The 13,479-nt window shown below is 43.8% G+C and overlaps 1 protein-coding gene across 12 annotated transcripts in view; it reads right to left on the bottom strand.

Moving 5' to 3' along the window:
- JADE1 (jade family PHD finger 1) overlaps positions 1-13,479 on the bottom strand; it is an 87,699-nt gene that overhangs the window by 14,772 nt on the left and 59,448 nt on the right. For 11 of the 12 annotated variants that reach the window (XM_069012666.1, XM_069012665.1, XM_069012671.1 and 8 more), the window contains exons 3-4: positions 5,455-5,537; positions 1,904-2,061 (exon numbers count right to left, since the gene is read on the bottom strand). In XM_069012666.1, the coding sequence (XP_068868767.1) occupies positions 1,904-2,061; positions 5,455-5,537 (241 nt within the window). The remainder of the gene's footprint in view (positions 1-1,903; positions 2,062-5,454; positions 5,538-13,479) is intronic. The other variant, XM_069012673.1, reaches the window with a different exon arrangement.

The raw sequence follows: 13,479 nt of genomic DNA, 5'->3' as shown, positions 1-13,479 counted from the left end.
AAACAATTCCCTTTCCTGGCTTCATTTCTGTGATAGAAAGAAGTAAAAAAAAAAGCAACTCTTACTACACACTGAAAACCATTCAGCTGCATTGTCCATCTGACCATGTGTTTACAGTGAATCACCACACAGCCTCACTCCTTTCTCCTGCTCCTCTGCCCTCACCCAGTCACTACCAGGCCACACCTTTCATTTGCTGCTATGTTCCTTGCATCATCTCCCTGTACAGCCTTGGCTTCTATCCTACACCAGCTATGATCTGTCTATTGCTTATTCCACGTACAGAACACCCTCCCTTCCCTCCCAAAGTCAGGAACAGAGCAGTTCCGCACTCCAGCAGCACCCCGGCAGGGCTCTCCGAGTGTTCTGTGAGGGAGCAAAGAGCACAGTAATCAGGCATCAGTGGGCCCTTCTGACCAGCAGGTGCTCAGCAGCAGGACTATACAAGATAGCTCAGCAGCTAACAAGGAGTGGTGCCTGCTGTGCCAATACCTACAACTGTAGATGCCTTCTTTCCCTATCTTTTCACATCTTAAATTTAGAGCAACATCTCTACTGGCCCTTGGCAGAGAAAAGCTCTCTCCTAGGTGAGTACCTGGACCTGCTATAGCCACCAAACCACCTCCCTGACAGACACAGTGTGGTGATCCCCTGGGAGGTTTTTCCTCTGCTCCAGTCCACAGGTGTCCTGGCCCTCCCACAGCCTTGGGAAATGCTTAACAGAGAAATCAGTGAGGAGCAGGCAATGTGAGTGCACGTGTACTCTGTGTGTGTTTGTCTCTGCAGGGACTGGGAGAGGTCAGTGTGGAGCAGGGAAAGGCTATGTTCCCATGTTCTAAACTGCAGAGCCAAGAGCAAAATGCCAGGTTGTCCTTCGAGCTCTGGGTCCAATCCTTCAGAAGAAGGAAGGACAGGGTTTACCTCATGTGCAGGTTAGCTCCTCATCATACAGACTTAGGGGGGCACTCTGCAGGTTGCTGCACAGAACAAAAACAATACTAACAAATATTCCTGTAGCCTCCCCCCCAATCCAAGGTTAGAGCTGACAGATACAGACCTAACAAGAAGAAGTCAGTGTACCATCATCATGAATTTTTTATGTATTAAGGACTGAGCTGTTGTGGTCCCACTAGCACTGGTGGGTTGTTTGGTGATGACTTATGGGTCAGCTTGGACTGACTCAAAGAGATCTAGAATGATTAAATGGCAAAAATCCTTGTTCTTATTTTCTCCAATCCCTAGTAAGCATAAAATGGGCTGCAGCACACTCCTGCCCTTAGAACTGCAGTGTTTAATTTGAAACAGGAAATAGTATCTACGTGTAACAAACATGGCAAGGAAAATAAGGGGGTTTTGGATAAGAGGTAGAAAATCTCACATTATTTAGTTACATGCACATCTGGACAGTTCTTAAAACAGACGAAATGTTGTACAATCAATTTCTTGGGTTAGTAAATGAAATCACACAAGAAAATAATACGAAAACAAAATAAATGCTGTGTTTTCTCTAGCCCTTAAGCCTGGTTTGTCCAGCTGTTCCTTGAAAGGAACCTATGGCTTCGAAATAAGCAGAGGGAACACCAGACAAGGGCTCTTCTGGCAATGATAAGTGAGCTCAAGTCTGGCTTAAAAATAGAAGCTATTTTTAAGGTTCTGTCATCACACTCCATGCTAGTGTATTGCCAAAATCAGTTCTCTGACATTTATATTTCATACAGGCAGAACAGGCCTGATTCTTGACCTCTCTGACCATTCAAAAAGGTGAGGCAGGTTGCTCTTCATCTCTGAGAATCAAGACCTTCCTAGCTGGGCACTGCAATAAAGCTCAGGAAGCCAAGGCAATGTAGACATAAGCTGCTAGCACAAACGTGTGTGTATTTGTTCACATTCCTCCAAATTATACCTGGCTACTGGTTCTGGGATGGTCCCTGGGCTAACTGGCACCTGAACTCCCTTTTCCCACTCCTGCCTCCAGGGATCTGCCAGCACATAGTATTCATCAGGGTTCAGCTGGAAGGAGTCATGTAACTTCATGGCAGTGATCAGGTCCGTTCTGAACACCTGCAAAGAGAGTGACCAAGAGAGAAAAATAGAGACACTGACATTTGATATTGACACTCTATGATTCACAGCTTCAGGGTAACCATGGAGCACAGTGTGTAACAGGGTCACTGTACCACCAGTGCACTAGCCCAGCCCACTGCAGAATAAAGTTTAGCTTCATGGCAGGGAAAGGGGTGGCTGAAGGCACAAATACTGACAGGATGACTTTCTCTAACTCCACTGGTTCTCCTCCTGCACTGGAGACATAGTTCTAAAAGGTGTTACCCACTTTTACCTCCACACTGGCTGCAAATAAAAGCTGCAGGAGCTCTGAGTTGTAAAACACCAGCACAAGGAAGATTAATTTTTGCTCCAAGGCTTTTTGGATTTTTTTTTTTTTAAATTATTGGAGCTCTGACTCATACGAAGACATTCTAGAAATTCCCTGTAGTACAGATAAAGGCATGACTCCACCATGACCAGCTGCAAGAGGAAATTCTAAGGAGATGACTCTTTGTGCAAGTACTTAAAAAAATAACCCAAAAGATCAAAAAAAGAAGACCCAAACTGGAATTCTGGTGGCAGTGCCCTGTTCAGCACAGATATTATTCAATCAGCTACAGACACCTCTGTGTCACAGCTGTTATTTTACCTTGCCTTTGCAAAGGCATCCAGCTCTAAAGCCAGCAGGATGCTTGGCAACCTTTGGGCTAGCAGCCATGAACAAGCAGCCGTGCTGTCTTCAACAAGCCACAGAACGAAATAAAAAGGGATTCACTCCTGTGGCAGGCCTGCTGTGGCACTGCTGTGACAGCTCCAGCCTGCTGGTGTTGCAGAAAGCCAAGAGTGCTGCTACCACAGGCATCCCAACTACAGGCCTGCACTTGCTGACATGAGTTCCAGTCCTTCCCACCCCTCTCCCTGCAAAAGGCAAGGCCCTCCTCACCTCCACAACACTAATTTGTAACTACTCCATGCCTCATTCAAAGGAAAGGGTTAAAAAGCAACCAGGTGACAGAAAATAAGCACCACTAGGACAAGAAAACTACAGGTAGAGCTCCCTGCAGACTTCTCAGTCTGTGGTTGTCAGAATCAACATCCAGCAAGCCCCATGCTGCAGCTACAGAGGAAAAGACTCTGGGTTTTCAGAGCAGCTCCTAGACTCCCTGACGAGGCTGCTAAGGGGGCAAAGTGACCCATCCTCCCAGCCCCAAACCAATGGCCACGCTGTTTCCTCAGCCCCAGCCTGCTGCTGCACGTGGCTGAGGCAGAACCTGATGTACACAGAGAGCTAACCAGGCAGGCCTCCCCAGGGCAGCCACTTCTGTCATCCACTACTCACACACCTGAAAATTGGGAAGGATTTTAGAGTATCTGATAGCTAATTACACTTCTGAGAATCTTTTCAAGTGTGATTTGCCTTGCCACACTGCACACCTTGAAGCCTTTCCTCCCTCCCAACACACACGTACTATCCCACTTCTGTCTGTGTATGTTTCTGTTTCCACTCTGGTTTTGTCATTAAAATAGCATAAAATCATGACATTTTTCTTAACGCTTGTCTTGACATGTTCAGAAAAACTGCTAACATTAAAAAGTAAAGAAAAATATTACCATATGAAGAAGAAGGTGAACACTGGTAATGAAATATAATGAAATGTTTTAAACAATTCAATTACAAGTCCTGTGAGGCTTCAATCAAGAAATGAAAAGTAAGCCACAAAGTAAATGGGCTCACAAAACAAACAAGCACAGCTGGCCTGGGGATTCTGCACTTTTAAGTGATTTGACTTAAAGCAATCAAAAGTCAAATTAAAAGACTAAAAATATAAAATGGGACACAAACCTTGCTCAATCTCAGAGCCAAAATAACTCAGGCTCTTGGATAAATTTGTCACAAAACTCCCTCAGAAGCAAAGCTAACGCAGCACCTGACAGCCAAGAAACTCCTTCCCAGGCCAGTGGCCCCGTGACACCATTCTTTCTGCTCTAGCTGCTGATGCAATCAGAGTGCCTGGAGGAAAGCAGAGCTTACAGAAGTGCAGGCTCTCAGAAGCACTGAACACTTCAAAGCTAAAGGGTGAAACCCTGGCCACACTGAAGTCAATGGGAATTTTGCCACCAACTTCAATGAGCACAGGATTTCACCCGGGGAATTCACCAAGTGTCACTCTCCTGCCAGCACGCTTCTCCTGCTGTGGCGAGCAGGGACAACACAGAGGGGGAAAGGCTGTGGAGCAGAGCTAAAGGGAAGTACAAGAGAAGTTCATCCAGACTGAGAAAACACGAGAGAACAGCACAAAACTGCTAAGATTCTGACGACAAAAGCAAGGTAAGGGAGACAATAAAACAGAAGCATGCAAAAAAAACAACAGCAAGGCTCCTAATTATCTCAGATAATTTCTTGATAGCCTTTCATGAGGTAGCTCTCAAAAGCAGGCATAAGGGGCTACTTCTAAGGGATGCACAACTCAAAAGATAACTAAGGAAAACAAGCCTATTGCTAACAAGAATAAATTCACCAGGGATCTCCACATTCACAAAAAAAAGGTCTTTAAGAGCCAACAATCAAAGGAGTTTGGAAACTGCCAGTACCAGGCATAGTTCACACTGAACAAAGAATAGGATTCTCCTTGTGAGAACTCTTCTCTGAGACTTAAGTACACTGTCATTAGGGAGGTTAATAAAGCAGTTTTTCCTCAACACCACTCACTAATGTGTAAGGAACACATGTACTGGGCAAGCACAATAAATGAGAAATTCCATCTCCCAGGGCTAATTGTTTCTTTGCAGCTTCTACAAAGTCTACAGCGCAGTATTTTGCCTGAAGACAGGAAGATTCAGCAAGAACATTTCCAAAGAAATGGATCACATTTTGTGTGTTACTAACAGCTGATCCAACCTGGAAAGTTCAAAGATTTTTATCTCCCCTGATAGTATTTCTTCAAAGCACTAGACGAGAGAGAACTGTCAGGAAGCAGATTTCTAGTTTGACAAGCACTTTAGCAAAGATCACACACACCAAGCCCCAATACAAACTATGAAATAAATGCGCCTAATGTAAATTTCCACTGTTCACAAATCAAGCTGCAAATAAACCCTGATGCCTAAAATAGCACAAGAAAGGCTCTGCAGCTACGCTGAATGGGTGTCAGACTACAACAAAATTCACAGATAGAAACTGGTGGTGGCAGTAGCTGTGCCAACAGCTGAACTCTCTGATCTTTGGGGGAGAGAGGGGTGGGGAAAAAGGGGTGAGGGAAGGGAGGTATGTGCCAGCCAAAATGTAGCATTAAAAAAAAAAATAGTAAATCAGAAAAAATTGATCCATTACCAGAAAACATGTATGTATATATTTTGTACAGGTACTTTGACAGATGTAACAAAATGCAAATCAAATTCCAGAAATACCTCAGAAGGTTTCCGGTCTTCATCTCTGGAACACGAAGTCCTACAACGCCGAGATCTGGAGTGCTGGGACCAGGTAGACAGACCTAGGATACAGAAATGATAATTTGCAGGCTTCTGTGACAAACCTCCAGGAAACTCTTTCAAAATGAACCAGAAAATAAAAGCCACTCAATCCTAAGCTTCTGTGATCACTCTCCTGGGTCTGTTTTGTTCCTCATTTCCTAACTGAGGTATGCCTGTACTGGTTGCACTGCAATTACCTGCCTTCCACCCAGCATTCCCAAAAAAGCCACTTCATAACATCCTTCCTCCTGAGCATCAATAAATGACTTACTGCAGATTAATAACTGACCAGGAGCTCCGCCAATAGCCTGGGATGTACTCTTTGAAGTTAATGTCCTAGATACCTGCACCAGTTACCTGATTTCTGCTGGTGTAAGCCCCTGCAGAATGAAGCACACTGCCACACACACACACACAGCAGAGCCCACTGAAGAAGCTGTTGTCTCTTCTCCCAAGCAAATCTCCCAGTGTGGTTGTACAATTTTTGTCTGCATAATTATTCACTACATTCTAAACAAATTATACCTTTTTTGCCTTGAAACCGTTTGACAGAGTCTCTGTCAGCTTTCAGAAATATTGTAACAGGAGGAAAGGAAAAAGAGAAAGAATCTGCACTCCTTTGACAAGATCGTGCTTTGACACCAGAATATATTATACCTGTGAAAATCAACTAATTTCAACACAGGAAGATTTACAGGTACAGCAGGTATTTTCCACTGCCAACTACACAGCAGTAAAGGAAAAAAAAAGCCAATAAATCCTTCTGGGTTGCAGAGATGAAGGACTTGTACTAGGTCCACCTGATAGGGAAGCTAGGACCTATGTTGTGAACTCTGAAGAATGCAATCAGAATTTGAAAATCTGGGCATTAATTGTAGACGAATTGAAGCAAACTGATGCAAACACCTTCCCACACTGCTCATTCCTTCACTGCCTGTGCACAAAAACGGTAGGCATTAAAAAGGTAAGGCTACAGTCTGTAAGAGCAGCACCGCCCCACAGCAGCCAGCAGAAACCTCTTGAGGATCAGAAAGCACTGCTCAAAAGCACAGGATGGGATAAGTTCTCTATGAAAAAATAAAAAAAATAATTTTAGAAGTGAAGTAACTGTTCAAGGCTTTCATTGGAAAGATATGACTTAATAAAAAGTCATCAGAAGAATTCATTACGTTTTAGTTCTCTGTTTGTCTTCTCTTTTCAGTTAGTGATACTTTAAGGAATCTGCCCCAATAAAAACTCTCTGGAACACAGCAATGAATAACAAACATTACACAGGATATGCATAATGGTCAAAACTGAAGCAATGCTCACAGCAAATAGCTAAAAATCTTATCTCCTGAGGTAAGAATACAGAGAGGATCATTTTAAGCAAACGTTAGTGTTTTAATATAAAAGATGGTGAAGTTATGGGTACTCCTCCTTCTTTATATGATGGGAAAAAAAGAAGAAAAAGAAAGAAAAATAGTGACTGACTGCCATTTATTAATCTGTGAGAAAAGCCAGACTCCCAAGATCATTTAACTACCATTCCATTTAAATGTTCCCTAGAAAACTGAAGAAGAAACACAAGCAGGAGTATGAACTTCTTGTGAGGATCCTATCAGCCCATCCCCAAACTCAAGGTCAGAAGGGAATAAGTAAAATGCCTCACAAAAACTGGGAGATATACAGCTAAAACGCATGACAAAAAACCCCAGATTTTTTCCCTGCAATGTAGCAATGTAAATATTAACATTTTAACACTCAGACAGATGTGATTTCTTTAATCAACAGCCTCCCTAGAAGACACAGACCACACACATACCCACACAGATTAGCATTCAGTTCTCATGGGTTCTGATATTTTCCATTGCCAAGACATTAATATCTGACCAACTAGCTACCACTGAGGTGTTCAGCGAGTCAAAGCACTGTGCCAGCAAGTCAGCACCTGGAAATTTCTAATTCCTTTGTGGATCTGAGTGTTTTTGTACAGTGTTGGACCTGGGAGAGAGATCCTGCACACAAGATAAAGAATTAAGAACAAGAAGCCATACTGGCAAGGAGTGTTTGATTCAAGTTTCTGTGAGAGATGATCTGGTGAGTCTGGCAGCTTTAAGGCAGTTGTTCCCAAGGCAAGCATCTGGCAAAATTAGTGTAGTGGCAGTGTGATGTACTTCTGGGTCTTTACCAGTGTCTTTTAATTCAGCTCTGATGACAATTTATCATAAACTGAATTTAAAAAGAGTATGGGCTGCCTTTTTTTCTTTTTTTTTCAATAGGGGGTATTATCAGATGGATTTCCAGGTCTCTCTCACGCCACAAAGAAGCTACAAAGGTGAGGAGTAATCCAATCCCTGCCATATCATCCATCTCCATTTCTTCACTGTGTCGTCTTACACATCAGAACAAGTGTCTTAAATGCACACTTCTATGTCCATGTACACAAGGGTTTGGTCACTGGATTAATTAACTATTCCATGTTACACAAAAGGGTAGCTCTCATCATCAAAACTACAAGAGCCTCACTTTAAATGATTTTTTAAGTGCTATATGAAAGCACTTAAAAAAGAGACATGCATAAGAGACAAACACCGCCAGCCTTCCTCAGAATCCTCAGTTATAATGAGTGATTTTTCCATGCCAACTACCTCGCTACACCAAATAAAAAAAGAAAGTTTCTCAGATAGCTCTGTAACAGACACATCCTTGCACATAAAATTGGTAAATGCACAGTGGAAACACTGTTACTGAAGAGGCTGTTGGATTTTTCTGAGTAGTGTAAACTCCATAATACTAGGAGAAAACGGTGGAAGAATTCCTCATGGGACTGAGGTTTTACTAGACACTGCAGCTAACAGATGACCTTTGGCAAGGGCTTCACGTCAATAGGGAAAACATTTACTCACTGAATAAACAAGGCCAGACTATAAGCCTTGAATTCATAGAGTCAAACAGCACCACTGCTTAGACACGAAAGTAAGAAATTGGAGGAGCCAGCCAAATGACAGCAAAATATCCAGCCCATAGCAGTATTGCATCTAACTGCTTTTGAAATCCCAAACAAGAGTTTCAATTCTGCTTCTGTCACAGCTAATGGCAAAATACCACTGTCTTTACCAGTGCCAAGCCCAGGTCACTGAATTTCCCAAAGCTGCTCTCATTAACAAGCCATCTACCCACTCTGCCTACACCAATAAAAGTGCAGGAGGGAAATGAAAGATGTTTTTTATCTATTAAGCATCTTTCCCATATTTTCATTCCTAATCCAGAAAAGGGACCTCACTGAAAGCAAAAATTCACAGGCTGTTACACCTACTTCAGTGGTTAATGATCTGATTTGTACATCGTGAGTGCATGAAGTAAGAACCATTCCTGGATTCTACAGAAGGAAGAGTCTGCTGTGGTCAAAACAAAACACAGGATTCAAAACAGCTCTTCTGTACTATAAAAAGCACATGAAGCTATTTCAGTTATTTTAGAAAGATTCCAGACACTTTTCACCACAATTATCCTCTTTTATTAAGTATCCAAAACCACCGTGTTCACCAAATTTCTGAGAACTAGCCTTAGTCTCAAACTGGATTAGGATCACCAAGACTAGAAAAACAACTAAAGATCAAGACAAGAGTTAAACTCAGTTTTGGTAAAATAAAATTAAAATTTTAAAAAATCATAAGGCAAGTCTGAATCACTGGGATTTGGAAGATATAAAAGTTCTGTAAGATACCATTATAAACCTCATAGGAAGAATGAGTTTCACAGCAGATGGAAAAACAGTGAGATGTTAAGAGAGCCCATGCTACCATGAGCCATGTGAGAAGCAGTGAACATGAAAAACACAACTCCAAGGCATGAAGCCAAATAAACACATTCAAAACATGCATTTCTGTCATTGTTAGACATCAAAGATAAAAGGTATCTTATTAAGTGTTACATAATCACACAAGTTTAGGATGAACACAGTAGCCTAGTCAGCATCATCACTCTCAGAGACCAAGATCATTTAGATTCTTTTACAGTTCAGATTCTTTCAGATGACCGAGGTGTTCGTGTGTTTTAAAAAGATTTCATCACTGAGAACAACGGGAGAGGGATCACACTCTTACTACATGTTCTCGGTTTTCCTTTTGCCTTTATCTACTTAAGGACAAAAAGCAGAAAGAAATCCCAAACCACTAAAAAGATGTAATCCTCAGCAAGGGAAGCAGAGCTCTAACACACCACGGGTGCTGCAAAGGACTTCTCAGATTCAAACAGGAATTTTTTCTGTTCCCCAAGGCTGCTATGAACACTTCACACTGTAAATACGGTGTTTTTCTAATACCGCCACGGGGTGTATGTAACACACATGCCTCCTGATAATAAAAGAAAGCAATCAAGGAGTGTGCATTCTTTTTCCCTATTTGTGAAGAACACAAGCTTCCCAAAAGGAAAAACTTAATCAATTTTAACTGCATCATTTTATTAAATGATCTGTCAAGAATACGTTTTCATTCCAAAAAAAAAAAAATCCAATCAAAACAGAAAATTGCTTGGAACCAATAAAACAATTCAAGCCCTGGGGGAATTCTACCCCACAACTAATACACAGCTCAGCATGAGCAGAGAAGTCTCAGCTATTAGATATCATGCACAAGGCTGTTGTAAAGCCACCTGTAAGGCACCCAGCTGTGTCCCTGGAGAACCACCTGCTGCTACAGCCTCTGAACACTTCGAAGCCTCAGATGACTGCAAGCACTTCTCCCACCGTGAATACACTCCTGCTACCTCGCTACACCACGCAGCACAACAGAGCAGAGCAGCCCTGACACAGATCTATGTCTGGCTGTCACTTCTGCTTAACACTGGCATTTCCAGATGCCTATGCTGCTCTGCAGACCAACTAGGTGCCACTGCCAACGCTGTCAGAAACGCTGCAGCCTGAGGAGAAAACAGAGGTGCTCAGTCTCCCCATTTAGTGCCTGGCCCACTACTCCTTACAGCAGGGGCACCATGTCACTTAGAAATATCTCCGTGCCTGGATTCAAATTCCAGCACAAAGCAAAGAGAAGCAAACTATTCTGTAAGCAGTTTCCATTATATCAGGTACCGAAGAGTTGGCTGGGCAGAAGTCTTCAGGCCTTACCACAGAGAAAGCAGCATGCAAGCAAACACAAACTGAGACACCATCTCACGTAGCCAAACTTCCTTTCTCACTTTTCTGTTGCTGGAGGGTTTGCCCCTCTATCTTCCTTATCTTTATAGCGTATTATTATACAATAATCTCACTCAAGATCAAAACAGAAGAAGTAATAGCTTTATATCTCTTGTCAACAGCAATGCTACTTGAAATTTAGTGTCAGTTGATGACTCCCCAATTGCAGCTGCTGAACAATGTGTCGATCCATACGATCTCTGCAGTGCTTTACAACACCACAGCATAACTGCTCAGTCTCTGACACACATAATGAACCATCCTTGCAGCTCCCCACCACAGCACTTTTACACAAGTTCCCTGCTGTCATCCCTTTCCTCAGCAGCACATATTGAGTTTTATCATCTCAAAGAATACACACATAACCACGCACAGGTACATGTCACTCTTCTAACAGTCAGGAATTCCTAGATCTCATCTTATCTTTCAGCACAAGACCCAAGTGCCACTCAAGCTCCCCAGCCCAATTCCCATGGTAGCCATGCTTTACCATAACAGTAAACAGTTTTAACTCAGGTTTACTATAGGTTATCAAAGCCAATTTGAGCACCTCCCATGCTAGCATTCATAGGCTGATAACATGATGTTGTCTGGCCTTGAAAGTCCAGTGGACTTAGGTGTACTCAATCTAGAAGTCTTGTAAAGAAAATTGTACCTGTCCAAAAATGAATCATGGTATCACAGAATATGCTGAGTTGGAAGGGACTCATCAGGATCATGGGAGTCCAACTCCAAGCCCTGCATAGGACCAGCCCCAAGAGTCACACTGTGTGCCCAAGAACACTGTCCCCAAAGCTTTGTGAGCTCTGTCGGGCTTGGTGCTGTGACCACTTCCCTGGGGAGTCTGTTCCAGTTCCCAACCACCCTCTGTGTAAAAACCTTTTCCTGATATTCAGCCTGAATATCAGGAACCTCCCTGGTTCAGCTTCATGCTATTTCCTTGAGTCCTGTCCCTGATCATGAGAGTGAAGAGATCAGTGCCTGCCCCTCCACTTCCCCTCGTGAGGATGTTGAAGTCTGCAGTGACACTCCTCACTGTGACACTCTCCCCCTCAGTCTCCTCTTCTCCAGGCTGGACAGACCAAGTGACCTCAGCCACTCCTCACACACCTTTCCCTCAAGCCCCTTCACCATCCTCGAGGCCCTCCTTTGGACCCTCTCCAATGGCTCAATGTCTTTTTTATATTGTGGCACCCAAAACTGCCCCCAGCACTTGAGGTGAGGCCGCCTCAGTGCAGAGCAGAGTGGGACAATCCCCTCCCTTGCCCGGCTCGAGATGCTGTGCCTGATGCCCCCCAGGACAGGGTTGTTCCTCCTGGCTGCCAGGGCACTGCTGACTCATGTTCAACCTACAGTCAGCCAGGTCCCTTTTCACAGCGCTGCTCTCCAGCTTCTCATTCCTCAGTCTGTCCGTATACCCAGGGTTGTCCCATCCCAGGTGCAGAATCTTGTCCTTGTTGAGCTTCATATGGTTGGTGATTGCCTGGCCCTCTAATTTGCTGGGGTCTCTGCAGGGCCTCTTTGCCCTCAAGGGAGTCGACAGCACCGCCCAATTAAGTGTCCTCAGCAAACTTACTGAGTATCCCTTCCAGTTCTGTGTCCAAGTCCTTCATGAAGAGGTTGAAGACCACAGGGCAAGGACGGAGCCCTGCAGAATCCCACTAGTGACTGGACACCAGCCTGATGTCACCCCATTCCCTATAACCCTTTGTGCCCAACCCGTGAGCCAGTTGCTCACCCATCACAGAACACAGTTATCCAGCTGTGCTGGACATCTTGTCCAGAAGGATCTTAGGAGACAGTATCCAAAGCTTTGCTGAAGTCCAAAAAGATTACATCTACTGCTTTTCTTAGATCAACTAGGTGGTCACCCTGTTGTAGAAGGACTAGACAAGCAGGACTTTCCCCTCACGAAGCTGTGCTGGCTGTGACCAACGCTGGTTGCATTATCCTACAGCTGTTTTTCAATAATCTTTTCCATGATTTTACCAGGCACTGGTAAAAGTGACACTGACAAACCTGTAGTTTCTGGGGTACTCTTTCTTGCCCTTCTTGAAAACTGTCAACGTTTTCCAGCTTCCAGTCAGATAGGATGTCTCAGGATTCCTGAAAGTGCTCAAAAATCATCAAGAGAGGTTTTGCGATGTCACCAGCAGCTCCTTGAGGAATCTCTGATGAATCCCATCAAGCCCTATAGATCTGTAGGGATCTGCAGCAGCAGATCCTGCACAAGTTCAGGGTCAACTGGGAGTTGATTAATCTCACCATCATGATCCGCCAGTTCAGGGCACTGAGACCCTCTTGGTCCATCATCCATGTTGAAAGCAGAGGCAAAGAATGCATTAAACACCTCTGCCTTGTCCACGTCCCTGTTTGTGAGGTGACCACTCTCATCCCGTAACAGGCTGATGCTATTTCAATGCTACCTTTTGCCATTAATGTATTTGATAAAACTCTTTTTATTGTCCCCCACATTTCTGGCCACCTTCAGCTCCCAGCTGAGCTTTGGCCACATGAATTTTTCCCTACAGTGGCAAGCAGCATCTCTGTGTTCTTCCCATGTCACCTGACCTTGCTTGTTCATACACTTTCCTTTTTCACCTCACATCCAAGAGCACATCCCTGTTCAGCCCAGCTAGCCTTCTGCCTCGCCTGCTTGACTTGCAACATTTAGGAATTGCCTGCTCCTATGCCCTCAGGAGCTGGTGTTTAAAGCACTGATGGACCCCAGCACCTGCAAAAAAATTTTCCCTGGGGACTTTACTTACTAGTTCTCTGAGCAGCCT

Source organism: Aphelocoma coerulescens, chromosome 4 (genome assembly GCF_041296385.1).
Source record: "Aphelocoma coerulescens isolate FSJ_1873_10779 chromosome 4, UR_Acoe_1.0, whole genome shotgun sequence".
Lineage (NCBI taxonomy): Eukaryota > Metazoa > Chordata > Aves > Passeriformes > Corvidae > Aphelocoma > Aphelocoma coerulescens.
This window is presented reverse-complemented; position numbering and strand designations above follow the sequence as displayed.